Source organism: Mya arenaria, chromosome 3 (genome assembly GCF_026914265.1).
Source record: "Mya arenaria isolate MELC-2E11 chromosome 3, ASM2691426v1".
In the NCBI taxonomy this organism is placed as follows: domain Eukaryota; kingdom Metazoa; phylum Mollusca; class Bivalvia; order Myida; family Myidae; genus Mya; species Mya arenaria.
The window spans coordinates 15554496-15581643 of record NC_069124.1 but is presented as its reverse complement, the minus strand read 5'-3'; the positions used below and the strand labels follow the sequence as shown (position 1 = coordinate 15581643).

At 33.4% G+C, this 27148-nt stretch overlaps 1 protein-coding gene and 1 long non-coding RNA gene across 3 annotated transcripts; both read left to right on the top strand.

Moving 5' to 3' along the window:
• Positions 1–1785: 1785 nt before the first annotated feature.
• Positions 1786–6190, top strand: LOC128225731 (receptor-type tyrosine-protein phosphatase epsilon-like). Its single transcript, XM_052935639.1, has 7 exons — positions 1786–1887; positions 2119–2256; positions 3203–3334; positions 3657–3782; positions 4027–4172; positions 5363–5498; positions 6170–6190. The coding sequence occupies exons 1-7, from the start codon at positions 1786–1788 to the stop codon at positions 6188–6190; spliced, it is 801 nt and encodes a 266-aa protein (XP_052791599.1).
• Positions 6191–13067: 6877 nt separating this feature from the next.
• LOC128228459 (uncharacterized) lies at positions 13068–21197 on the top strand. Of its 2 annotated transcripts, none has more exons than XR_008259926.1 (6): positions 13068–13114; positions 17458–17601; positions 17848–17958; positions 18968–19045; positions 19934–20036; positions 20934–21197. It is a non-coding gene; the product is annotated as an uncharacterized LOC128228459 (long non-coding RNA). The 2 variants fall into 2 exon arrangements; XR_008259925.1 differs by lacking the exon at positions 13068–13114 and adding an exon at positions 16599–16755.
• Positions 21198–27148: the final 5951 nt, after the last annotated feature.

Genomic DNA, 27148 nt, shown 5'->3' with positions numbered 1-27148 from the left:
AAATAGCGTCGGAATATGTATCTGTACTAATCACGCGTCTTTCACATGGTAATAATGCACACTATAAATTGGGGGTCCTTTTTGCACAACTTAAATGGTTTGAGGACGGGTAGGGCTGACCACCCTTGGTTGTGGGTGGGGTATAACAAAATCAATCAATTGTCGTATAAGTTTTTCTGTAAGTTTTTAACACAAAGTCATACAAATTGAAAAAAGATTTGATAGATAATATAACATCGACTTTAAGTTCGATCAGTTGTTTTCTTTTATGTCTGAAGAGACGTGAATAAAATACTGTCATGTTTTATTTTTGTTTGCAACGTGTTTGTTACAAAGCATATACTTGAATTTTAAACTTTAAGTTTTAGAAACGTATGAAAACATGTTTTTTATGTATATTTCACAAAAGTATATTTTTTAAAACTTATTCTTCCTTTTTTTGGTTATATATAAAAAAAATACTCTTAGCAATATTGACTGGCTCTTACGTGATACGTTTAGTCCGATCAGGGGAAAGTTACCACCTTCGATTTTAAAAAGTAGTTCTTCAATTTGATTTTTCACTCCTTAGATTACAGTGAAAATAATCAAATTGTTAATTTTAACTGTTGTTATTTTACTGATAAAATTGATGTTTCATCAAAAAGCATGAAATAAAACACTTCCACTTTTTCATAGTATAACAAAAGATTTTGACAAAATTAAGCATTTTTTGTTTACATTTTTATATATAATTACCGCAAAGGCTCTTATGGTTTGTTTGTCGATGTTCTTTGCAACAAGCATATTATGGACAAACTCGACAATCTATGTTTCGATGTCTGGTTCTATAAAACGAGAACAAGTTACGTAAATAGGTTTGGTATTTGACTAGGGGCATCCCGATTCAACGACAGATGTAACCCAGTTTCACTATACAGCTTGGCCTGACAAGGATGTACCAAACAGCCCCGCAAGTTTGATACATTTCTGGAGAAGAGTTAGAGCCCATGACGAAGATAAGATCCTCCCATGGCTGGTGCATTGCAGGTGATACTATGTTTTTGTCAGGGTAATTTTCATATTTAGATAAATGTTGTTCAATGTTCATACACATGTCACTAAATAAATGCACAAGTATGATACAGACCAATTCACTGAATGATTTTAATACTCATTTATGTAAAGGTACAAAACATTATTTTTTTAGTTTTGTGACTTGAACAACATTTGTTTGTTTGTATGCTTCCGAAAGCAGAACGCGTCAATCCACCCTTCCTTTTTATTTCTCGATTTTTTTTTCAAATGCGTTCGACGCAAAAATTCAGTGTGTTGCGTGAAAGGCCCAAATTATATGATGGTGAAGGTCACACTTAGGATGATACCTTATGCAATCTATATGCACATACATAATAATATGTGGCCGTTTACGAGCTTTAACGTTACAAAACATGAGGTAATTAATGAATATCATCGCACAAATATTTTTGAAAAATTGTCACACTCAGTGACAGCTCTTGTTATACCTTTTCACGAACACCGTACGTGGTTTACTTTTCGACAAGTCCGATTTGATGAGAAAATAACGTAAATTGACGAAACAGAATTATGAACTTTTTTTTTTAAAATGTATAAAATCTTTGCCAATCCTGAAATTGTCACCAATTCATGATTTCTTGGTACTAATTATATTTCAGCAGCCTTTTATGTTGATTAATTTGAAACATGTAGTTTCGAAATATTTGTATTAGTGAGCGTTTGTTCATGTTTAGCGCCGGAGTCGGGAGAACTGGAACCTTCATAGCCATGGATGTGTTGTATGAGGCAGGTAAAGCATTGGGAACAGCTAACATATTTGAATGTGTAAAGAATCTGCGGGACCAGAGAGTCAATATGGTTCAAACTGCGGTAAGTGCCAAACAAGTATATTGGTATGTTAAATAGTTGCATAGTAGTTTAGTTGTCTTAACATTAAGCATAGCGTAATTCGACCGTTTAACAGAATCAAGTAACGTATTCGCTATAATTACTGTAAGTTTTATTTAAATGTTTCACAAAAACTAGTTCTCGTTTTAATAAATTACGATATCAGTAACAGTTTAATCACACTTTTGATAACATTTAAATACATTATTTCAGGGCCAGTACAGATACATCCATACGCTGGTTAAAGAGATGCTAGTTTTGGCCAATGAGCCTGTGTCGACAGAAAACTTTGCTGAGACATATACAATTCAGGGAGAGGTAGATGTGATGAAACTGCAAGCACTTTACGAGGTAACATTGAACTTATTGCTAATCGAAAAATGCAAAACAACTGTTGTTTCAATATGAATTACTTTTATTATGTAATTTGCGTTGACACTGTCCCAATAAACGGTGATTTTTTTAAACTTTCGACTACTGTACATGTTTCTTTAGTTTGACCTATAAGATTTTCATTAAACAATATATTTGTTTTCTTTATCTATACGTTTTAGATGTTGCAGACGGATGTTACAGATGTAAATACTTCCTTAGACGAACGCAAGAACAAAGCCGACTCACAGACTGCAAATTTGCCAGACAATATTGAGAAAAACCGATATAAGGAAATACTTGCTTGTATGTATAGTTTTTTATTTGAGATATAAAAGCACTTGTACTTGTTGAATAACACAAATATTTATTGCATGCACTAGCATTTAATATGTTGCTAATAAATTGCACGATTTTTTGAAACTGTCATGAACATATTCATCTCTAAAATGATACAGGAAGAATATTATCACTCCATCAAAAAATGTATTGTTTAAACATACAGCTGATGAATATAGACCATTCTTAAACACACCCGTAGCTGGCACGACGAACTACATTAACGCTATTTTCATTCCGGTAAGCGTCTAAAACTCATCACATTTACGTTCAGTTGAGTGCATATAAGCTTGAAATAATAGTTTTTATTTACGTTTAACATTTCTGTAACGAAACAAAGTGTGTTTCAAGGTTTCCCCTGAATTTTCAAGATCATATCAAGGTGTTAAATTGTCTTTATCTTTTGATGGGAATTATCAAGCAACTGATGTTAATGGGAATATTTTCCTGAATGTTTCCAATTCTTTCTTTTCCTCTGTTTGTATTTTAATTTGCATTGAAGCAATGATATAGTAGGTTTTTTTTGTTTAACAAGCTCCTCAAAGTCAAATGCTTTCATTAACTTTTTTGTTTCTTGTTAATTTAGGATTACATCAATGACAAACGGTTTGTCATATCTCAGACTCCTTTGAAAACAACTGTTATTGACTACCTAAGGCTAATCCATGAACACAACATCCGTCTCGTGATAGCCTTCGATGACCATGGAGACGAAAAAGTAAATACGATTCCGCTGTATATAAGAGCGGCTCTGTAGAGGCGTTTGGCCATATATGTCTATTGCATTATTATGTTTAGAATGTTAACGACTGTATATCTATAAATATATTACTTATTATAAGCTGTTATATATATTTACAAATATATCGGTGTTAATCAAAGACTATTTCTGAATTTATGTTTTATTTATCATAAAAAAAAAATAAGCATGCATATTTTAGATATTATGTAAATCAGTCATTTAAACGAAATGCTCGGGATCAAACCAATCGCCGGTGCAAATAATGCTTACTGTGTTACTTTGTTTTCCATAAAAAAAGGTTGGTAGCTTTGTACCGACTGATGACAGTCCTGTTGTGGCAGCCAAGTTCTTGGTCAAGAAAATTTCAGAGACAACTCGGAGCTACTCGGTGAAAAGAACGTACAAGATGGAGTATAAGGAAACGGTACTCTATTAAAACATTTTGTAGCTCGTCTTACATAATGATTTGGACAAAAAATCTAAATTGATCGTAGTGGATAAAATTGACAGGGTCATATAAAAAGTATTATGAAAAGTATTCCTTTTTGCCGAATCAGCCGTGTATGGTTATCTCTATTAGGTATTTACAAACATGTACTTAAAATAGATAATATTAATTGAAAAACAGTTAAGTTTCCAATTTAAAAAATGCTTTCTTCTATTTTCAGTCTTCAAATTTTGACCATATAACTTTTACGAAATGGACACCTAAAGAAAGTGTACCTGCAAATGTTGACCACATGATAACGCTTCTAAGCAATGTAGAACGCGCTCTGCCCACACTTGGTGACACTCCTATTCTTGTACAATGCTTGTAAGTGATCTCTTCATATCATTTTGACTCATGAAGTATACGTTTTTATGTGATATTGGACACTTTGTTGCTGAATGTTAAGATAAATGTTAGGTTGAGTACTCAAAATTCTGTATATCTAGGTTAGTACTCAAAAAATGAGTTTATACATCCAAATCAATTGTTATTTGCTGACCGCGCCAAACCGGTTCCCCAAACATATACATTATAATGTTATTTATTAGGTGACTTTATATTGGCCGAGTCATTTGTCCGGGTTTAGCTGTATTAGGTTACAGCTGTCCTAGGACAAATAACTCGACCAAATCACCTAATAAATGAGTATTTGACTATTACGTATGGAAAGACATTTTCGTTCATTCACATAACATACCTTAATTTTACATTGAAGCCATTCACCATTCATTCATGGTGTCTGTTTTTCTAGACTTGATTATGCTTATGATTTTGACATGCATCCTTTAGTGACATAGAAGATACTCAAGAATAAAGCAGTTTGCAGTGTAAGAAAGCATGTCTTTTCGTCTTATTTTCGTAAATCATTTTACAAAATGTCAAATGTTTCACCTTTGTCATCCATTTTGTCGGTGTACAAAAACATAATAGTCGTAAAATCCAACAACGGGTTAAATACAACCGTAATATCAAATCGGACATAAAAGTGGCTGAATATTTTAAACATGTTTCTCATAAAAGGAGAGTTTAGACAGCCAATGAAAATTGTCCATTTTTTTCAAATCCTGTATTTAGCGAGTTTTGTAGCCAATCAAAACGGAGGAAATTCATATTGGCCGAGTTTAGTTGATAGTGGCCGAGTTTGGTCGATATTGGCCGAGTTTTGGCATATATTTTCTTCAATTGTCGAGTATTGGTACCGTGATTGTCCCCATATCGCATCAAATACGCGATAGTTGATTAATATATATATATATATATATATATATATATATATATATATATATATATATATATTTATATATATATATATATATATATTTCTATGTAAGCATTTAAATGTTTGTTGTTTTGTAAAAATGTGTGTCTCTCGCTCTAATATTGTGCATCTAAACACAGTCGTTAATATTCTTGGGTCGCAGTAGTTCTCATTGTTTTGATATTCGGCCGTATTTAGGCATGACCTGTCATTAGATCTATACAGAATCCATTGACATTTATGTATATCTCACCAGGAATGGAGCCGAGAGGAGCGGCCTGTTTGTGGTACTCATTAACATATTGGAGAGATGTCGAATGGATGGAGAAGTGTCTATTTTTCAGGTCATCAGACATCTTCGGACAAGGAGACACCAGATTATACCCAACTTTGTACGTAAACAAAATCGCTTATGTTAAATATATCTCTGAAATGGTAATTTATATGTTAGAGAGTTATCGGATAGATGATAGTATCCATTCTTCAGGTCATCATGCATATTAGGACAAGGCGACGCCAGCTTGTCCCCAACTTAGCATTTAAACATTATCGCCAATGTCTAATGTTTGTCTGACATTGATATATCGGATATAAGGATGTCTTAACGGACGAGTATGTATCCATTTATAAAGTAATAAGACAGTCTGAGGACACGAATAAGCAGACTTTATCGATTTTAAATGTAAGGTTAGAGTAGTTAGTGTAGGATAATATATCACATTAGTGATTACGACAAATGTCGAGTGGAAGGCGTGTTGTTAATTGCTCTTATCATTACGCACAACAAGCCAAGGCTTCCCCAGTGATTACAACCTGTTAAATGCTATTGAGGTAGAAAACCTAATAAATGCTGATAAATATGGCAGAGAAAAATCAAAAGTAGATTTGATTGAACTAGTTCTGGCATGATTCATTGTTTTTGTACCAAATATGAACTTAACAAATACGTATGAAGTATTTCGATGTTTGTCTGTTGAAACCATATTCTGATTAAACTTGGACGGAATGACCTTAACGTTTTTAATTTGTTACCAATCATCAAAGTTGTTATCCCTTTTTTCAGGCACAGTTTATGTTCTGCTAAGAAAGCGTTGTCAGTTACATGAATGATGAAACTACCTACGCAAACCTATAGTCTGGTTAGTAGCATTAATGATGAAACCAACTATGCAAACCAACAGCGCTGACAGTGATATAATGAAACCACCTACACAATTTACAATGTTTTCAGAAATATAAACACGATAAAACCATCTACTCAAACTGAGGTGTAACTGTTGCCAGTTACATGGATGCTGAAACCACCTACGCAAGCATGTAGATTATAATAACGCCTAAAGAAGAACATCGAATATGTTTCCTTCTGCATGTTATCCAAATGTATCATGTGTGAAACGTTACGGTTCGAGTGAAGGATTCAAGTGTTTTGTTTGTATCGTATTTTACTTGGTGATTTTTTTCATACGCACAACTGTTCAAATATTTAAAATTCAATACAAAGCAATAATACTAGTGTACGTAATATGGACTTTTAATCTTTTAATTTATTGTGCTATTATTAAAAAAATTCAAATCCTGAGTAAATTAATCCGCAATTATTGTTAAACCAATTGCCATTTTCTTTGACATAACTTACTACACATATCAGTTTTGTAGATCGCAAGACTTGTGTATTCACTTTAATTTACCTAATTGTTGCATTACACAAGTAATGATTGGTTGATGTAAAGATATGTATGGTTGAACGCGTGAGAATTATGTGCATTCATTCCACTCTTTTTTTATTTCTTTCTTAGACTATAAAAATTTATAATTATGTTTATATCACTTGAAAAAAAATGGTTCTTATTGTAATAAAAGTAGAATCAGCTATATATATATATATATATATATATATATGAGTACCGTGTTTTAACATCATTAGGGCGTTCGGTACTTTCGTATCACCTTTTCATTAGTACGTGTATCTAATTACGAGCTCGTTACAAACTAGTATACCCCCATCCCAACAGTAGAATTTGTTAAAGTGACATTCTTATTCAAAATCAATACGTACACATGTATAACAAACATAAAGTTTGAGTGATATACCTTTACTAAATAATGCATTTATGGAAAATATTAAATACTTATAACAAGATTGTAATCGTGTATGTAATAGCTGAAAACGCAAAACAAAATGATTGGTGAATGCTTAATGAAAGATTTACTATGATCTATTTTAGTCTCATAAGCAATATATACCATGCTTTCTGCACCTTTCTTTCTAATTAAACTAGATATCCTTTATAAAAACAATTGTTTTTGACATTTATTCATCATAAAAATTATATTAAAATGTATTAAATGTGATCAATCTTATTGGGAGTAGGATTGCATATTTAAGCTGTTCGTTTTATGGCGATGATTCTAGCAATTATTGGTAACAATATTGTGATCATTTGTCCATCGGTATTGTCAGTAAATTGCGTGTCTCTCGCTCATTGTATACTGGTGCTTTAAGCAGAGTCCTTTTAAATGTTCTGGCTTCCTAACTTGTTCTGTAGTTTAATTGTATAATGCGTAGCATATATATTCGGACCAATCGATTGTAATTTTAAATGCCTCCTATAAGCTGTCAAACAAATATGCTATGATAAGAACTGTTTTACCTGTATTTGTAGCCCCAATGCACTGTTACAATTAATTTGTATTTTCCACAAAGCTTCAGAGTATCATATGCAAATTAGTATACAGTTATAGTATATATCTTTATTGTTAAATGTCATAACTGGAAAATTAAACAATGAAAACTTTTAACCAGACCCCCCCCCCCTGAATCGGTGAATACAGGAATTAAACACTTCAAACTGGTAGAACTTATCTGGAAAAAAAATTATTTTGGAAGCCCACAAATACATTTTAGGTATGAACAAATGTATTGATTTCATTATAACTGCCATATATGGCACATGTGATAGCTGCGAAAATGTCATATTTTCTAAATATTTTGAAACACAGAACATAAATAGGTACCAAGGAACTACAAGGCGAGATATCGTAGTCTTAATTTTAATTTCTAATTATTTTAGAGATCGCTCCAAGGGTGGCAGCTCCTTCATTGTGTTCAATAAATCAATGCAGAGAGCAAACAAATGGTCATAATCATAATTTGAAGAGATGGTGCAAATACCGGGGTTCATTCATGCTTTATGAAAACTTGGGTTGTTATCCTGGTTTTGTTTGACTGATAAAGATCATGCCGGTATATTTATATTCAAACTAGCATACATATCTGGGTTCTACCGTTAGAAATAGATGACGACCGATCTTTACCAAAGTTTACCTTTGAATTTTTACTGTAATAATAATGGGAGTTTTGAAACAACAGAAGTTAACTCCATAACTCTACGTCAGGCGGTTTCAAACTACTGCGTAATAAGTCCATGCTTTACATCATTTTAATAAAGAACGACTCGAACTTTTATTAAAGAATAATACAATGACATACATTGTGAACACAGCTCGAAATTGGTTATGATATAATTGGTCAAAACAATATCGCGCAATGTTACTTACAAACAGAATTCGTTACACTAGTTTAATTTCCGCAATGGCTTATTCAATCCATCGTACATCATATGGACATGTCTTAATTGTTATTTATAAATAATGGAGTTTCTTGTAAGTTAAGAACTCTTCCCTGGTAATTTCCAGATTTTCGCACCAAAAGCGATTAAATGTTGCTCAGCTCTCAGACTGTAAACGTGTTCATGCGAATAGTTTGAAATAGCAAATGCAAATATTGATTCTTCGTTGATTTGTTTTAAAAAAAAGCAATTACGAATTGGAGCATACAATTTATTTGAAGACAACGCATTGTTTGACTTTTCAATTGAATATGGTATTTTCTTTCATGCTTTACGATGAAATATGGGGTTTTAACAGTAAAATAACAACAGTGAAAATATCAATTGATATTTTCACTGCAAGATAAGGAGTGAAAATATCAACTTTCAGAACTACTTTTAAATTCCTTTGTTGTAACATGTACTTGCCTTGATCAAAACAGAACACTGGACTTCAGTAAATTATGTCAAAAAATGTTTAAAACAATAAAGAAATATTTTATAAATTTAAATAAATATATAATTGGAAAATAACAACTTACCGTTTATTACCGGGTATCCCGTTTATCAAACATTTTACTGATCCTTGAAGCTATATCATATGTTCGAACATTTGCGTTCATACCAAACAAATTACAGACAAAAACAACTGTTCGAACATAAATAAAAAAAATATCATCGTTCAAATGTATTTTGAACTGTTAACCATTGTAGTACGTAAAATGAGCTTCCTGGAGAATTCACACAGCAATTTACAGATAGATCCGATATTTTTAACCCCACCCACACCTCAAAATGTGTCAACAAACTAGCGTGACATTTACTCTTTATCTGGAAAACAAACATTTTAAAGCGAAACAGACTGGTCTCTGACAGAATATTAACTTACTATAAAAATACGCGTACATGCAGTCTTAAACTAAGAAGAATGGTTAAAATCCAATGAGTATCCACATTTGTTTTGCTAACGCATTTGACCTTCCAAATTTTCATTCATTAAATCGCGGCGTAGTAATTTGGTTATGTATTCATGCCCATCTTAAAATAAAAAGTGTTTTCATTATTTTTGGAACATATGTGCACTAATAATACTTCATTGTTTACTGTTCATAAAGCTTTGCAATAAAAAACGAGCGAATATTAAGCTATAAGAATGAATAGCAGAGAATTATTTCTCAGCAAACCGAAAGTAGAAAAGTTGACAGCTATAATTATGCATGAGGGGCGCCCCACGGGTAGCGGCGAAAAGCCCACCCTTTTCAAAAAGGGGGTAATTCAGAAGTAAATAAAAAAAATAAAACTCCGAAAATAAGCATAAAAGAAACAGAAAATTTGTTTAGTTCAGTGTAAAAACGTATTTAATTTCACTCGTGATCATAAAAAAACTACATTTTCACTCGTGGCTGCGCCACTTGTGAAAATATGTTTTTCTATGACACTCGTGAAATAAAATTCGATCTTACACTGAAATAAACAAATATCCTCTATATCTTATACTATCAAGAACAAAAACATATACAATAAAAATGTGCCCGTCAGATTTTTTTTAATTTTAAAGAATATAGCTTGCAAAAAGGCGACCATACGATATTCTTGTTGACAAATGTCACTGTACCCCAATTTGATAATGGGAGACTTATGATATGAACGTGTTTTTGTAGTATGTAATGGGAAACACAATCATGTTATCGGCGTAATAAAGAACACTATATCCTTATTTGGTAAGGACAGATATATGAAATGAACTTGTATTTATTGTATGAAATCATTTCAATGACCTTATTTCGTAGTGTGCTTATTTAATTATCTCCCCATAAGGACAAAGTTTTTTTCCCAATTAAATATGTTTTTGTGGTAAAACAAAATAGGTTTAATCAGTATTTGTTTTAACATAACCTTTTTTAAACTCAATATGAAGACAATTGGAGTAGAAACATTAAATAAACTATGGTAATAGTACTTGCGCAATAATACGTGCAATGGAAACATGTGAAACATGCACAAAACAAACATTTTAATAGAATGGAAAAGGACGCTTTGAAATTTATACTTTGCATGGCTTGTGGAATAAATTATTGGAAAATATGAAAACATATACATGTGCTAGAAAGATAGACCAAAAACAAACAACAGTCGTGCATATTTTCAAATTAATTTTTATCAAAATAGTAAACTCGACATTATTAAATGATTCTATTATTATTAATTTTATTTTCATTTATTTATGTACAATAGTCTGCATTCGAATTGATAAATAAGGCGCTTCATTATTTATTAAATACAAAACAAGTCCACTAGGACCAAGTACATTGAAAACATTGTTCGCCCGCACCAAGTTCTTTAAACATATTCTAAACATAGTTCAATAGCCTAGGATCAAGAACTTAAAGCTAAAATCTTTGTACAGCAAAGTCCTTTGAACACATGCGAGATCTTTAAAAATAGTCCTAAAGCCCCCTTTTTTAGGGTCTACAGAAACAGTTAGATTCTTGACATCCTGCCGTTTTTACCTTCTACATAAATTTACAGACCGTGGTAAGAACTCAGCACAACCATGTATGAGTTACAGATAGCAACTTAGTATCAACGATATGTCTTGTATGAAATAATAGACCATATACGCGTTAATATAATAATTTGATTTAATTACTAGTCTTTTTATGTATTGTAGCAAATGTTTAGCATAGCTTATATTTTACATATTGGCATGCAGCATTAATTCTAAACGAAAATTGGTATGTTGTCTTAGAAACGTTTTACTTCATTATCAAGATAATAACAATTTTGGTTGCAGAATGCTTGTTTATGAAAAGACTGGTGCCAATGAATTTAAAGGATTTATTTCAGCCGTTTTTAGCCGTTTCATGAAATCTCACTTGTGATGTGTTCACCTTTTATCCATAACAGGACATCTCTGTTGGAGTATGCCATTTATCAAGTGCTCGGGTCAAAGGTGAAGCCATTGGGACGCTTTTTTAGTAACGACCGGGAGGTGGATCTTGGCAACCATATTTCTATATCTGCTGCTTAAGCATTTTGCTATAAAAATGACAATAACTGTCGGTGTTCCTTCCTTTAAACAATCAACAAACAATGACTTCATCAAAGATTTAAACTACGGTGTCGGTTCTGATCCTTAAGCTTGTACCTTCATTTATAATCAACATTTTGCGTTAAAGTGGCCAAAAGTTGACAACATTAATATTGCTGTTTACGACAAATGAACTTCAATACTAAATAATGTCACAAGCTGTTTAATGATAGAGACAATACATGGTTGGTGCCGCGATGGAGATCTGGCAGGTGAGAAATAGTGTGTTGACAGGCTTAGCGTGCTTGAGTTAGCTTTCGTAGCAAGCAAGCAACCCCAATCCGGTTGGCCATGCTGGAAAATTCTCCTGTGAAGTATATCGTGGTTTTAGAGAAAATATGGATACAAGTTTAACCATCTCTTACACTGTGTCCTATCATCGGATTCATTAATCTTCACCTATGCAGTAAGGATACTATGAAAGGGTTGCAACGACAACGAATAACACGAGTAAAGGGTGAACAATAACGTCATACATTGACCTTAAATGCCCACGAGAGGAATTTGTATAATTTGTATAAGCTACAAAAAAGAAAAGTGACTTAAGTAAGAGAAGATGTTAGGAACATGAACGATTTCGCCACCTACATTTCGGGATACTTTTCGGATACGAATACATCTTGTTCCGAGAACACCTCTAGTAATTTTGTTGCGAACATATATATATATATATATATATATATATATATATATATATATATATATATATCTCTCTATATATATATATATATATATATATATATATATATATATATATATATCTACTACAGATATTAAGGTGACCATATATATATTAATCTAGGCATTATGGGGACCGCTGGATTAAGGCGACAAAAATTGGTCTCCTTAATATTTCAGTTCAGATTTGATGTATCAAATGTCAATAAAAATGTCCACTAACAGTAAGTTGATAAGCTTGAATGTTTATTTACGAGATCATTTCATTGTTTTAAATCTTATTCTCTTGTAATATTAAAAAAAATATTCTTAAACTTTTGTGTGCGTATATTTGTGTATCCATAAAAATAGCTATTAAGGCGACCAGGGAAAAAATCATAATTTTGGTCAAAAATAGCTATATACTAAGCATTTTCTATTTGATTTACTTTATTTAAAGCCTATTGTATATTATCCCGAAGTTTCATTCCATAAAAAACAGAAATAATGAAATTCGATATTTCGTGTACCATCAGCATCCAAATTTTCAAGTATAACTTTCCGGAATATAACGGAAATTTTCGGGTATCTCCGTGGTACCATCTCCGTGCAATTATGCAGTATGGCGTTCATCTCTTACGGAAAGAGAATGGTAAGTTGATAAGTGTTTAAAATACATATTCAACGTTTTTTTCGTTTATTTTTTATGACTTTTGTGCAGTAGTATAAATCGTCCACCCTTTGGATGAAAAGCAAATGATTTATCCGGATTTTGTTCATCCGAAACTAAATCACTAGTATCAACATCCGGTGTAATTTTTGCTTGTATTTTGGAGAAACTCGATTGATTTCTAGCAAACTTGGTTTACCACTACATCGTCGCTTATTATTATTTGGTATATTCCAATCTAAAAAGGGATTTGCTCCCTTCACATCTCAGATTTTAATAAATAAAAGACGAAAGGATACAAATGCCTTACATTTTGTTTGTCATTGTCATGTCATTACTACATTAGTCATTCTAATCACCTTTGAATGGCAGAACAGAACAAACACTATCACCAATTCGTATTGTGGCTTTTTGCATGTGTCTTAAATTCTCATATTTGATAATAAATGCAACAATAAAATATTTCCCTTATTCTGCCACAGTTATGCACCAGTCAATTGTACCCATGGCCCCCAGGTATTGTCTATACCGGGGATAGCAGGGGAAATGGGCCATGTTTTTACCTTCCAGGTGGACCGGCAGTGCTGAGTGAATGCGGTGTTATTGGTTTTTGCGCTGAAAACAGGGAATGGGCCTAACCTAGGATGTCCCCAGGGGCATTTGACGGGGATCTGGTCATTTCGTAACCTTACCATTTCTTAACTGCTGAATCTTGGTTATTTCGTAACCATTCTGTTAGTCAATTCGTAACCGTCCAAAAATCAATTGCTCATATGGTAACCACCATTTAACAACGTGATAAATAGTACACTTAGCACCTCGTTAAGTGTATTGTTCGAACCTGGATGTATATGGCACAGCAACCAAGACACCAATTGGGAGACATTACTCAAATTCTCACTAGTAGCAAGCCAATAATTTATGTTACTCAATAGTTATTAGATATATATATATATATATATATATATATATATATATATATATATATATATATATATATATATATATATATATATATATCATGCTAAATCAGACATGATTTGTTATACTACCAAAATATGTTAATTATTTTCTCACATTTTGCTTACTTATAAACAATAATTAACAATAATTTAAGACTGATTGCGATGTATTTTTACTCAAATTACGTTTATATCAATGATCATTCTTGACCTATTTCATTAACTATATTTGTTTGAATTGTTTAAAACGAACAAAATTTTGTTCTGTTCTTTTCTCAATTGATCCATATTCTGCATACTTTATATCAGAAACCGACAAAAAACAGCCTAAAATTATTAGTTATGGTATTAATTACCAATAACAAGATACAAAATTAAACATATCGGCACATTTTTAATACAATAAGCATATAAAAAGCGCATACTCTCATTCGGCAAGCTCACTACATTTTACAATACTTCTATGCAATTTAAAAAAAATGAAATTCTAAAGTTATATGGTCTATATATTTAAAAAGTATTGGCTTAAGGTCACAATTCCTCTCAATGGTAGAACATCTATGAATTAAAACTACACTATTAGGAATAAAGAAGGAATACAACTACTAGATTTAACTTTGTTTATGTTGTTATTTTTATGTTTTATACTTACAGTAAACTTATTTTGTAAATTCAAATGGTATTAAATTAATTCTTCATAATTATAGGAGTCAACGGTTAAGATATGACCATTCGATTTCTTAACGGTTACGAATTGACTAACACAATGGTTACAAAATGACCAACAATGAGCGGTTACGAAATGACCATAATTCATTTGAGAGGGCTTTTACCAGCTGTTTGTCTGTGCAGAGCGGGAATTTTACCTGGGATTGGCTGGACCGAAAGTCAAAGTCCCAGCTATTAGCAGGACCTTGGGGGCCCATGCTGCAGTTGACTGTTGCATTATTTGGATTTTTTCTTAACTTTACGACACGCCCCCCCCCCCCCCTACAGTACATTTTGTATTTTATAGTCAAGTTAAGTAATATTTATTTACAGAAATTGGATAACTTAACAAGTAAAGTAAACTGTACTGAGCTTTTGAACAAACCTACATACTTATAAATCAAAATTGATATTTTAGGGTCTACACTGAATAAACCCAAAATGTTAGTTTTGATTTGCTAAATTTGAACAGTATTTAGTCTATCCACACAAAATTTACAGGATCATCAGGTAACAAATTTTCTAAATTCTGTGACCAAAAAAATACTGTTCAGAATTGTGAGTGTTCATTTATCTTTCGTTCAGTAAAGAGCATGCAATGGCATAGTGGCTGGATTAGATAATCTGACAGCGGTGCTGGACGTCAGGAGTTCAAATATTGTTGTGAGTTCAATGTACCAAAAGAATACCTTTGGAATACACAATTATCTATAAAAATGGCAGAGCAAATTGCCCATATTGTAGTAATGTCTTAGATCCAGCTTGGATAACTTGGACACAGTAAGCGGTTCACACCCAGGGAAATTCTCAGATAAAACAGTGCCTATAAACTTGAACATTGCATTTTTCATTGAGACAATTAAAGAAAATACATTTTTGCTGATCTTCTGAAAACAAATCTTCTAACATTCAAATATTTAATTTGCTGGATGAACTAAGGTTTATATTGATAAGAGATCGCTTCAGTTGGATTTAAACTAATCACCAACAAAAATATATGCATTTAAATCACACAATGTAAACAACTGCGCCACATATCTTATCTGTATGTTTTGGGTTTTTAAAATTTAGCAGTTAAATATAGATAAGCATACTGGTAGGTCTGGTTGGTCTGTTGCTTTAGTTGCTAAGTAAACATAATGTCAGTGATTTCATCACTATTTCTATTAAAATATCAGTTTTCTTCTTCAGGGCTTCTCACATTTGCACCATTTTTTTACCAATTGAATCATAAAAAGATAACAAACACAAGAACTTAACACTTTGTGAATATTTAAGGAATGTAAGGGGTCAGATTTCAGATTGCTCATTATTTCTGGAACACTAAATACTTTATTTGATTGTGTACACTGCACTTTCTTGTTAAGCATTCATCCAAATCATTTGGGTACATTTTGGCAGAAAAACTGCTTTTGGATTTATACTGGTCATCAAAACCGGCACTGACGAAACATAAGACGTGTTTAATTAATGTGTAGGAAAGAGGTTTAAAGGTGTCGGCCGACAACGAAAGGCTTGCGGGTTGCAGTACCCGTTCAAGTAGTTCTTGAAAAATAATGATTCTCTCAGGTAGCATTTGATTATGTGTACATTGTATTCTTGTATGTATTTTCAAGTTTACACATGATTTATATAAGGTTTGTATAATTTTAGTTTTATTTAAGTTTTAAAATTTTGACATTTTTTTTTAAGATTTGCCTGCCCCTATCTGAACACTTAAATTCTTGGCCTTTGGACTATTGTCTGCAACTTCAAAACACACTTTTTGGAACAGGACACATTTTCCTGATATTTTATCCATAATTACCTGGTAGTTATTTGTTAATTTGTTTTAATTCATGGATAGTTTTATTGCGAGTGTCATGGAAAGCTGGAACTTTTCAGTACACAACATGCAAACTGAGAATGAACTGTGTGTGCCGGCTTTGTGAACAAAAACGCAAGGCGGCTATGGTAAGTTGCGTCAAGATATCCTTGGGACCCCCCCCCCCTCCCCGAACACGCAATACAATTCGTGTTTCGCTGATCTGTTGGCTGGGATCAGATCATCCATTTAGGGCACTCTGCCATGAATGTGAGGGAGTTTAAAGCTATTTCTTATTTTCCTGTGTAACTATATTGATGTTTGATTAAATTTACGCCGTCGTGTTACTGAGTAACCATTTGAAATTGGGCCAAAATCATCAAGCTAGAGCTTTGCATAATCTTTTTTAAACTTCTGGGAGATTTCTGCTCTTGAAAGTATTTGCTCGCAGACCGCCTCAAAGTTACACTTTGTTCAGTATTTAAAGCTTTCAGATACACTTTTTGTTAATTGAGATCTTAATGACGCTACATTGTACTTCTAAGTAAATAGATGCTCAAAGTAACAAGATGCTCTGGGTGTTCACTGGGTGACAAAGGCTACCCTGTATTGGTTGTTTCTTTTTTCTGAAAAGATGTTTCTAGTGATTTGCCAAGTTGCAGTGGTTTTGACGCCACAGAACCAGCACAGCTCCATGACAGATATATATATATATGTTTTCGTCATTGATGTCGGTACTGCTGTATTGGTGGCCTCACAATTTCTGTGTGGAAATGTCATCTGATACACTCATAACTGCGTATTTCTAGCATAGCTTTCATAAGTGCATGGCCATTCTCTGTCATTTTCAGATACACTGTGTTGTGTGTGGATAAGAAATGCAGAGTGGTACCACCAATCACCTAAGCCACCATTCCCCTTACAGACAAAAGGCTCATGGGGACAGTTCCTGCAGTTTACAGCAAAGCTCTCAATTGTAGCCCTACAAACTTCAGGTAAGTGATAAATCTGGGCTTCAAGATATCTCTGTACTCACTTTAAGTTTATACTTCATTTGAACAAAACTTACAATTTCAGCATCAAAATCCAGGTTTAGATCCCAGACCGAACCTTGTCTCCTTTATTAAACTTCATTTCAGATGATCTATAAGCCACATACATGTTCACTACTTATGGCGGATAAGAACTTTCGCAAATTGATTATAAATGCGTTTTCCCAGATATACAACCTCCTCTTGCAGATACTGCCCATGGTGAAGCTTGGGTGCACTAGGCCGGTTATCCAGCCGTGTGGAATCAACATCTCCAGCTGAACTTGGGCCGGGAATTATATAAAAATCCTTAGCAGCATGGTGAGCTTTTGTGTATTTATTTCCAGGCTCGTATACCCGTCCAGACTTCTGCGTTTAAGCTTTCCTTTCGTCATTTTTTTTAAATAAGGTATCTCAAGTCTTTCAATGAAATCACAACTTTGGAGGCTAGATTTAAATTAAGGAACCATTATGTGTAGAAAGCCTTTTTGGTGATTTAAAATCAAATTAGTATAATTATAATTGGCCTTGTGGACCTTTCATTCTTTACTTTGGTAAGAGCCGCTTAAGTATGTAAGAAGGGGGAAGGGGGGGGGGGTACAGATGTGATAGTAAACAGTGTTTAATAAGGTATATTTGGTTTTATTTTATCACCATTTTGAAGGTAATGATTGTGTTAAATCAGGGATAAGTAACAAGTTTAACACAAACACTGTAACATGTTCTTTATTTCAAATAAAGCTATAAATTATCTCTGGAGAATTTAGTCTGATCTCCATTTCTCAGAAAATGTAGCTGTCTAAGTGCCTATTCCATCAATGAGTATCACTGTCTTTAAATTGCTGTTGTGGTACAGTTTAAATAGCAAAAGTTTTATGGCCCTGCTTGTTTGCAACTCCTCATTCATTTTTGTACAGCGAGAAAAGTAAGGAAATTCTAGAGATTTACTAGTATTATGGATTGTTTTTCTTGAGTTACACAGTACATAAGGAGGAATTAGTGTGTACACAACTCGTCATTTTATTCCTTTTTATTATTTATAAATGTAACATAGATGTGTACAAGACTTACGGTACTGTAGAAACATAACATAAAAGAGCTCACTTTGATTAATTTTCTCAAAAAAAGATATCTTTACTGTTAAAGTAAGAACTTTTACTGCATAGTAAGTAATGTCTTCTGCTCATCTTTATGACATCATTACATGGAATGATGTCAACTTCCCAAGACACATTTCCACATGGCGCAGCTCATTTATATATATTGCTGATGGATTGTTTAGAATGGGACAGTTTTAATTGGACATAATGTTTAAATCGCCATTTTACAGAGTGCCAGCCAGTCATTGCTGTTCTTTGCATTGCTGAGGAGGACAGTCCTGCCAACATAACAGTTTGTTCAATAAAAGGTAAAAAACTGGTCTCACTTTACATTTTCAACCACTGTTCGATCGTAACAATTATCGAAGAACCGGCTAGTCTCAATCATGCAGCCACTCTAATTAGAGTCAAAGAACGATATAGATCCGGATACAAGCGTCTAGATGATCGAGACTAAATTGGCAACATGAGAACATTTATTTCACTTCCTGATTCTTGAAAATTACGTGAACAAATCCCATTTAAAGTTTGATTAATTTTCGGACAAATGTGTTTGTTTTAATTTGCCTTCTACTTAAAGTAAACGTATATATACTGGGCAAGAAGTGCTGAATTTCATCGTGAATGACAGTGATTACCCAAAGTTTGAATTTGGTTTGGACATGTTTGATGGGAATTCAAAGACATTTTTTGTCAGCAGTCTTATATCACAGGTTTCCATGCATTTTCGCATAAATTGGTTCATTCCAAGATAAAAATTATAACCTTTTTCAAAATGTTCAATCTGTGAGAGTGCAGCTTTAATAGACCTGTAAAGACTTGTCGATGTGAAACTTAACTCTCAATCAAACTATGGTAAAAGATCAAATGTGGGGCTCTGTGTGCGTCATAGACTGTGTTAATTTTTATTTAATATGATGAAGAGGTAGTTAAGTTATCTTTGTTAAAAGTCTTCATTTGAAGCAAAAAATGTTTCAATACCCTGTATGAATTTTCTTCACCGAATATTGATTCATAAAAAAACATTGCTCCAGGGTGCGGAGCTATTTTTTCCTATATGTCTATATGGAAAAATCTTCTCCTCAGAAGTCAACTTTGTTCCCCAATGTGCAAGGCACAATCTGTGAAAATAATTTCAATAAAAGTCACTGATTATTATTATTGTTATTATTATAAATAAACTTTTACTATTTCAGGAGACAAACAGAAACACAGAGGTGCTATACATTTCAATGGAAAAACAAAAGCATCTCCCATCATTTTGGCGTGGCTCAGATCAAGAGGAGAATTTCAAGAAAGGTAATAAAGCAACTAAGAACATGCAGGTTGCACCGGTTACAGTGTTAGACCCATCTCGCTTCATAAGAATTGATAATCATCAATGTATTAAATCAATAAATTGAAAGCAAGTGTCTTGTCTTTTGCAGTGTTTTTGAAATAGAATATAATTTTTTAAAAAAGACTAAATAATTTTTTAATATGATTGTGAATATGTGATGTTTTCTTCTGATCATTCTCTCTCAAAAACCAGATACAAAAAACATGTTTGCAAATTTTTTTGTTTTACTTGTAAATATAGTTTTAAGGTTGTATTTTAGGAAAAGCTTTTTATTCTGCTAAATACAAACTTAAATATTGTAAGAGTTATGGCCCTTTGTAATTTTTAAACAAATTCATTTTTTTCTTCATGTTTTTGTAAGCCCATTATACAGGGACTTTTAATATTTTCACCAGCTGCATAATAAAGTCAGACCAAAAGTGTTCAGTAAGTGTCCAAACAATAACTAAGTTAGAATCCTTTCTCAAATCAAGTGAGCGATATAGGGCCATCTCTGTGTTTGTCTGACTAAAAAACAATAATCAATCTTTGAGGTAAATTGACAAATATTGTTGTAGAATGTTTTGTGAAGACATACAATTGGATTACTTTTGTGTCAATAGGATTTAGGTTTCTGCACATAAAAGATATTTAGAATAGCATTTGGGTCAGTCGGTTCACGTTCAATATTACTGATAGTATAAGTGGAAGCAGTGACTTAAAATTAATTACCAAACAGTTTCTGCTCAATTGCTTTGAGTTAATTAACATACGAGTTATGAAACTTGGAATACTAGTTCTTGGTGGCATAAATGAAAGACCTTGTTTTGTCACATTGACTTGTAATCAAGCACTAACTTCCTCTAAAAAAAATTCAGGTGATGGTTGGCACACACAAGAAGACATAGATCACAGGTGTCCAGGCATATGAGTAGACAGGAGTTTCACACTCTGCCAAACTTACTTCATCAGAGGAGCAGAAGGCTTCTCAAGATCCCGCACTGCACACTTAGATATAGTCTTTGACTACAACAAGAGGATGAAAGTACAGAAAGGTCCAATTGAAATCAATTCTGTGCTGCGTCATTTCTTCATTCTGGAAGTCGATGGACATAATTTATCATGGCATCAAGTGTGCATTTTGTCGACTATCAGCAGTCTTGTTCACCAGTTGTGCAACTTGAGCTGGTAGCTTTATTGCTTGAAGCCACAGCATAAGAGGGGGAAGGTGCAGGCTCATCAAAAAGTCTCAAAAGTTGAAACTAGGAAAAGAAGTTTGTGAAAACAATCGTTAAAATGATTTGGTTTCCTTTGAAACTTAATACATACTATGTGTATTTTGAATGAATTGAGATGCTTAAATAAAGAACCGCTATTCAAATATCAGGAAACTGCATTTTTCATACTAATGGGTAAATGATGTCGCCATTTCCTGTATGTATTTAAATAAGATATGTTTCCACAATTAATATTTTTAGGGAATTTTTCTCAACCTAATGAATGAGATTAAATTGTACAGCGTTATATGAGCTTAATATGTGTTTTCTGTTTCTTTAAAATTGGTGAAAAATTGTCAGAAGATAATTAGACCAGTATCCATTACTGCAATCATACAATCAAATATACAGGGATATATAATATAATTAAACCCTGTTTAGGGGCACGAGGCAAACAGAGTTACTTTCAAACGTTAAAGCTGCACTCTCACATTTTGGACGTTTTGACAACTTTTCTCATTTTATGTCTTGGATTGGAACCATCCAATTTTTGCGAAAAATTAAATGGTAGATTTTTCTATTTAAGTTAAAAAATTGATGTTTTATGCACTTTTCTTAAACCGTTAGTAACATTAATTTTCGAACGGAAATATGAAATCTGTGATCTGATCTTTTGTCAGCAATCTTTTATCATTGGTTTGCAGATAATTACGCCAAAAAATGCTCATTCCAAAACAAAAAAGGTGTGAAAACGGTATAACTGTGGGAGTGCAGCTCTAAATGTTTAATTTCTTGATTTTACTACTGTATTAGAAATTACAGGGGTTGGGGCATATTTTTAGTGTTTTTATTCCTTTTTTATGATTCATACAGTCATACTTTATTCCTCAGGGCATAACTTACAAATAGACAAAACTGGAAAATGGTCATTTCAAAAGGTCAAAGATAATGCAAGTTGAACAATCATATTGTTCATGGCTTGTATTTTTGCAATATTTTGTTGCATATGCTATAGAAAAGTTGAAAGTTAAAAATAAATTCATAGTTGAAATGATGGCTTTGAATGGTATTGTCAGATGAGAAACGGCACTATTAAGAAATAGGTATAATGGTACTTTATTTATTTTGATCAATTTTAGATATTGTATGAAAATTATTATCTTATTTAGTACATGAGACCTTTTAAACAGTTATTGACAATATAACAATGTGTATATGAAGCTTTAGATCAACACTTAAAGCTGCACTCTTATAGATTGTCAGTTAAGACACAAAATTGTCTCAAAATCTGCTGATTAGGTTATCATTCCTTTAATTCAGTCATATTAGATAATTCACAATAGAACCAATCAGAAATGTTTGGTAAAACTGCCGAAAATTTCATTTACATTAAATTGTTCGTAATGCTTTTAGCCATAAAACATCATTTTTTAACATAAATATGATAAACTGCAATCTGATCTTTTTTCAGCAGTCTTATATCACTTAAAATTGGGTCTAGACATTTATGCAAAAAATTGTCCATTTATAGACAAACAATAAAAGAGTACCGGTAGTCAAAACGATCAATCGGTGAGATTGCAGCTTTAAATACACCTTTTAAGACCGCTGTAAAATTCCAATGGTTTGCCTAAATTTTTAAAGCTAGCATACTGTTTAATTGACAACCATACTTTTTGTTTAAAAGTGTCATGATATCTTTGTACAATGTTTTTATATAATTCATTAAAGAAGTCAAAACAAATTTAGTTTGTTTATCTTGTAAATTGTTTGCTATTATTTAAATGACCCAGACAAAAATGGGAACGTCAGTGCTAGTTCTTTTACTATTAACATCCCATGAAGTTTCTATTGGTGTAGCAGCTAGGAGGTGTTATATTAAGGATGCATCATTTAAACCAAATTATACATTCATATGCACAACATACAGGCGTGTAGCCGCCTATACGTGAATACGCGGCTGAATCCACATGATTCTGACAAAAAAAACAAAGTTGCAGTATGCGAACTTGACTACATGAATCTAAAACTGGTTATTTTCCAGTACTAAATAATGCACATCGGAACGCCCAGAATGCACTAGATTGCACCAAGGGTTTCAAATTTTTCAAGTTTGCCCCGAACCCCCCAGCACATTTATGAATCCACATGAATAGAGGGGTAGCTACGCCCCTGACATAATTGAAACCACAGTGTGGCTAAACAACACTTGTATGTTTATCCTACGCAGTGATCTCCCATGGAAATGCAATCGTCAAAAAATCTGAAGGGGATGTTTATATGGACTACATTTGAAATGCATCAAGTGTTTAAAAAAATTGATTTCAGTCACGAAGAGAGTCAACCATACCCCACACTTGTTGGAGTAAGATGAAATGTCCACTTTCCACGAGAAAGAAAGTACATTGAAAATGTTCATTTGATTCAAGTGACTATTTTTTTATAAATATGTTGCAATACATAAAATACGTTATTTTTTATAATTGTTTACCCATGTTGAATTTTATTTGGCAAATTTATAAGAGATTTATATACGAGGGCATAGCCAGAATTTCGTGGAAAAGCTTGATTAAATGAAAACAATATGCAGCATATCTTTTAAACTTTCATACAATAATAATCAGGTAATTTGAAATTAAGAATGCGAGTTTCATCGTAAAGCATGTTATAACGACAACGTAGTGATCACTATGGAAACAGGTGGTCGCGCATTCCTCCGCAGTTGCTAAAATAACGCAATATCTTGTTTTGTTGACCACTCACATTGAAAGCAATTAAACGGCGCGAAGGTTTGCACAATTGACGTGACGTTAAAAACGTGTGATGAAGTCAAGTTTTAAGTCAGTGCGTTTGTTTGTTTATTTCAAAGGAAACATTTTAGCTTGAACGGTATTGTTAAATTTTGTTTGATAAAACGGGCAGTGATACAGTTCTGTGTGAACCTAGGGAAAACTCCATCGCAAACACTTAAACTGATGAATGAAGCATCGAGTGAAACTCAAGTGAAGCGAATGCTCGTTTACAAGTGGCACAAGCGGTTCAGTGAGGGGTGGCAAAGCATTTGTGACGACGTGAGGTCTGGGCGACCGGTTTCACAAACTACAGAGTGTGACGTCGAGGCCGTGAAAAACATCGTTGACGCTGATCGTCGAGTCACTCTTTATGAAATATGCAAGATGTTGAACATGAGTTATGGGTCGGTACGGAGGATAATGAAAGACAGTTTGAAAATGAGTCGAGTGAGTGCGCGTTGGGTTCCACGGCTGCTGACAGAAGATGAGATGAGCAAAAGAGTACGGGAATCATGCCGATTCTTAGCTCGGTACTAAAAGGAAGGAATCCGTTTTCTTGAGAAGATAGTCACTTGCGATGAAACCTGACTGTTTTATTACGACCCTGAGACAAAACAGCCAAGTAGTCAATGGAAGACTACCGGTTCCCCGCCTCCGAAGAAGGCACGACCATCCTGCTCGATAGGAAAGTATATGTCCATTGTCTTCTTTGATGTGCAAGGTGTTATCCTACTCCATGCAGTTCCGCAGAGCCAATCTGTGACGGATGCTTCCTACTCGAAGGTAAAGTAATATATAACAAAATTCATTTTTATCAATATTTAGGACTGCATTAATCTGCATTAAACAATGTTTTAAAAAGTTTATGATTAAAATATGGGATTGAATAAGTGTTAGTTTTAATTATAATATTTGATGAAGTACGCAATACGCGACAAATGTTATAAGCCTCAGTTATGTTCTCCATTTAAGGTTTTGAGGCGTGACTTGTAGAGGGCGATGGCATTTAAGAGACCAGAGGCGTTGCATGATGGGTGGATTCTTCACCAGGAAAATGCATCAGCGCATAGATCGGAGGAGGCACAGACTACCGCGACAATCCAGCTTGAAGCGGAGATCCTCCCCCCCCCCCTTATTCGCCAGACCTACCACCATGCGATTTTGCCCTATTTCCGAAACTTAAATGTGAACTAAAGGTAAACGCTTCAATGACTTTCAGGCACTACAGAGTGAAGCTCAGACACGCCTGTATTCTTACAAGTCAGAGTGGTTCAGTGACATTTACCGGCAGTGGGTAGCGAGACATCGACGTTGTATTGCGGCGAACGGCTCTTACTTTGATAAGTTATGACGTTGACGTCAGATTTTGACGTTTGAACTGATACTGACCTCATGTTAATGAAAAAGCTGTAGTTTCCTTTATATTTTATGTATCAGTTTGAAGTTTTATATGTCATTTACAGCTGAAATAGATTTTATAGCGAGCTGACGTTCGTTGAAAAATATTAAAAAGTGTTTATTGTATTAAGCAATTCCACGAACTTTTGGCTATTCCCTCGTATTAAGAAACTCGGAAAGTATGTGAATGGTTTGGACCGGCTTCCTCAGCCGCTAAAGAGGATATGAATATGACATACTTTTTTTAAATCTTTCGAACATGAGTTTTTGAGTTAATATAAGCGAAGCGTTAAGGGTTTTAAAAATGCATCTTTTACTTGGATTTTATAGATTGTTATTACGAAATAAAGTATGGCATATCAAACGAAGTGTTAAAACTAAGCTATTGATGGCTGAAACCCTTCAATAAATGTTGATATGTGCTAACATACAGTCTTTGAAGTCCAATATTTGGAAATGCGTTACTAACCCGATTCAACAAAAGGCTATTGCACAATCAGTTGATTGACATAATCACGTGATAAACCAATAACTTCCATTAAGGTTAAAATATTCAACACCTTAGTATGAGTCCCTGTGGGCGAGTGGATAAGCGATCCGTTTTTTATTCTATGTGTTATTTGCACCCATATGTGCTTGCTCCCAACTTGAACAAGATTATTTTTTAATATTTCAATCGTTTTTTTAAAAATGCAATTGAAGTATAAAAGAAAATCAACCTGGTTACTATTATTTCTGAAATTTCAGTACCAAGGAGTAAAATAAATATGCATGTAAGTGTTTTCAGATGCATTACGAGAAAAAATATGTTTGGTGCCAAAACATGAGAGTCTCTTTAAACGGAAAAGTTTTGGCAGTTTGTCAGTCAGTCAGATGGTGATAAATATAATGCATAGCATCATTGCTCTGGAGTACGATAACGTTGTATACAGAGTATGTTTTTTACTGAACATGCGTCTGTTTATGTTGATGTCATAACAGGTTTAAACTGTTTAAAGGAACTATAACATTATGAAACAACAAATCTGATTACAGATATCAGTGGCAGATCCAGGAATTGACTTAAGAAGGGGTACGTGAAACTCATGGGCTTAATCTTTCCACATCCGTCCCTCCGTCGGAACAGTCCCGCTGGGACCGATCCCCCCCCCTGAATCTACAATTGGGTACATGCATTAAAACCGTCTCCGTAGCCGATTGGTTAAGGCGTTCTATACCCTTCATTCAATTGACTTAATACTTCACACAATTGTTCAGGACCATCAGCCAATGAGGTTACATAACTCCATATCCTTAATACAAGTTATGGCCCCTGATTGACTTAGGTTAAAGTTTTAGGCAAGTAAAATTTCAGGGGAAGTTGGAATTTAATAAAAAAACTTCCATGGGTCACAATGAACCCAATGAACAATGTTCTTTAATCATGAGCTAACTATTCAAGCGTTAACAGACACATTCGTATTCAGACGAAGCTTGTATTGTTTTTACAAGCACAGAACTTGTATTTAGCATTTACAGTTTATATATAATTCAACTGAAAGTACTATTTAACCATAATATATCAAATATTAAGTCACCAATCACTAGCGGATTGAGAAGGGGGTGCAGTTGGCGTGCGCTCCCTCTAAAATCGTCCAAGTTTACTTTTTGTGTCAATATATGAGAAGAAAATAATAAAATATACAC

Bases quoted from the DNA above. Each gene is read 5' to 3' on its own strand.
- LOC128225731 (XM_052935639.1), top strand. From the start codon at position 1,786: ATGGATGTGTTGTATGAGGCAGGTAAAGCATTGGGAACAGCTAACATA. The intron at 1,888-2,118 runs GTAAGTGCCAAA...ACATTATTTCAG, and splicing joins TCAATATGGTTCAAACTGCG to GGCCAGTACAGATACATCCA. The intron at 4,173-5,362 runs GTAAGTGATCTC...ATATCTCACCAG, and splicing joins CCTATTCTTGTACAATGCTT to GAATGGAGCCGAGAGGAGCG.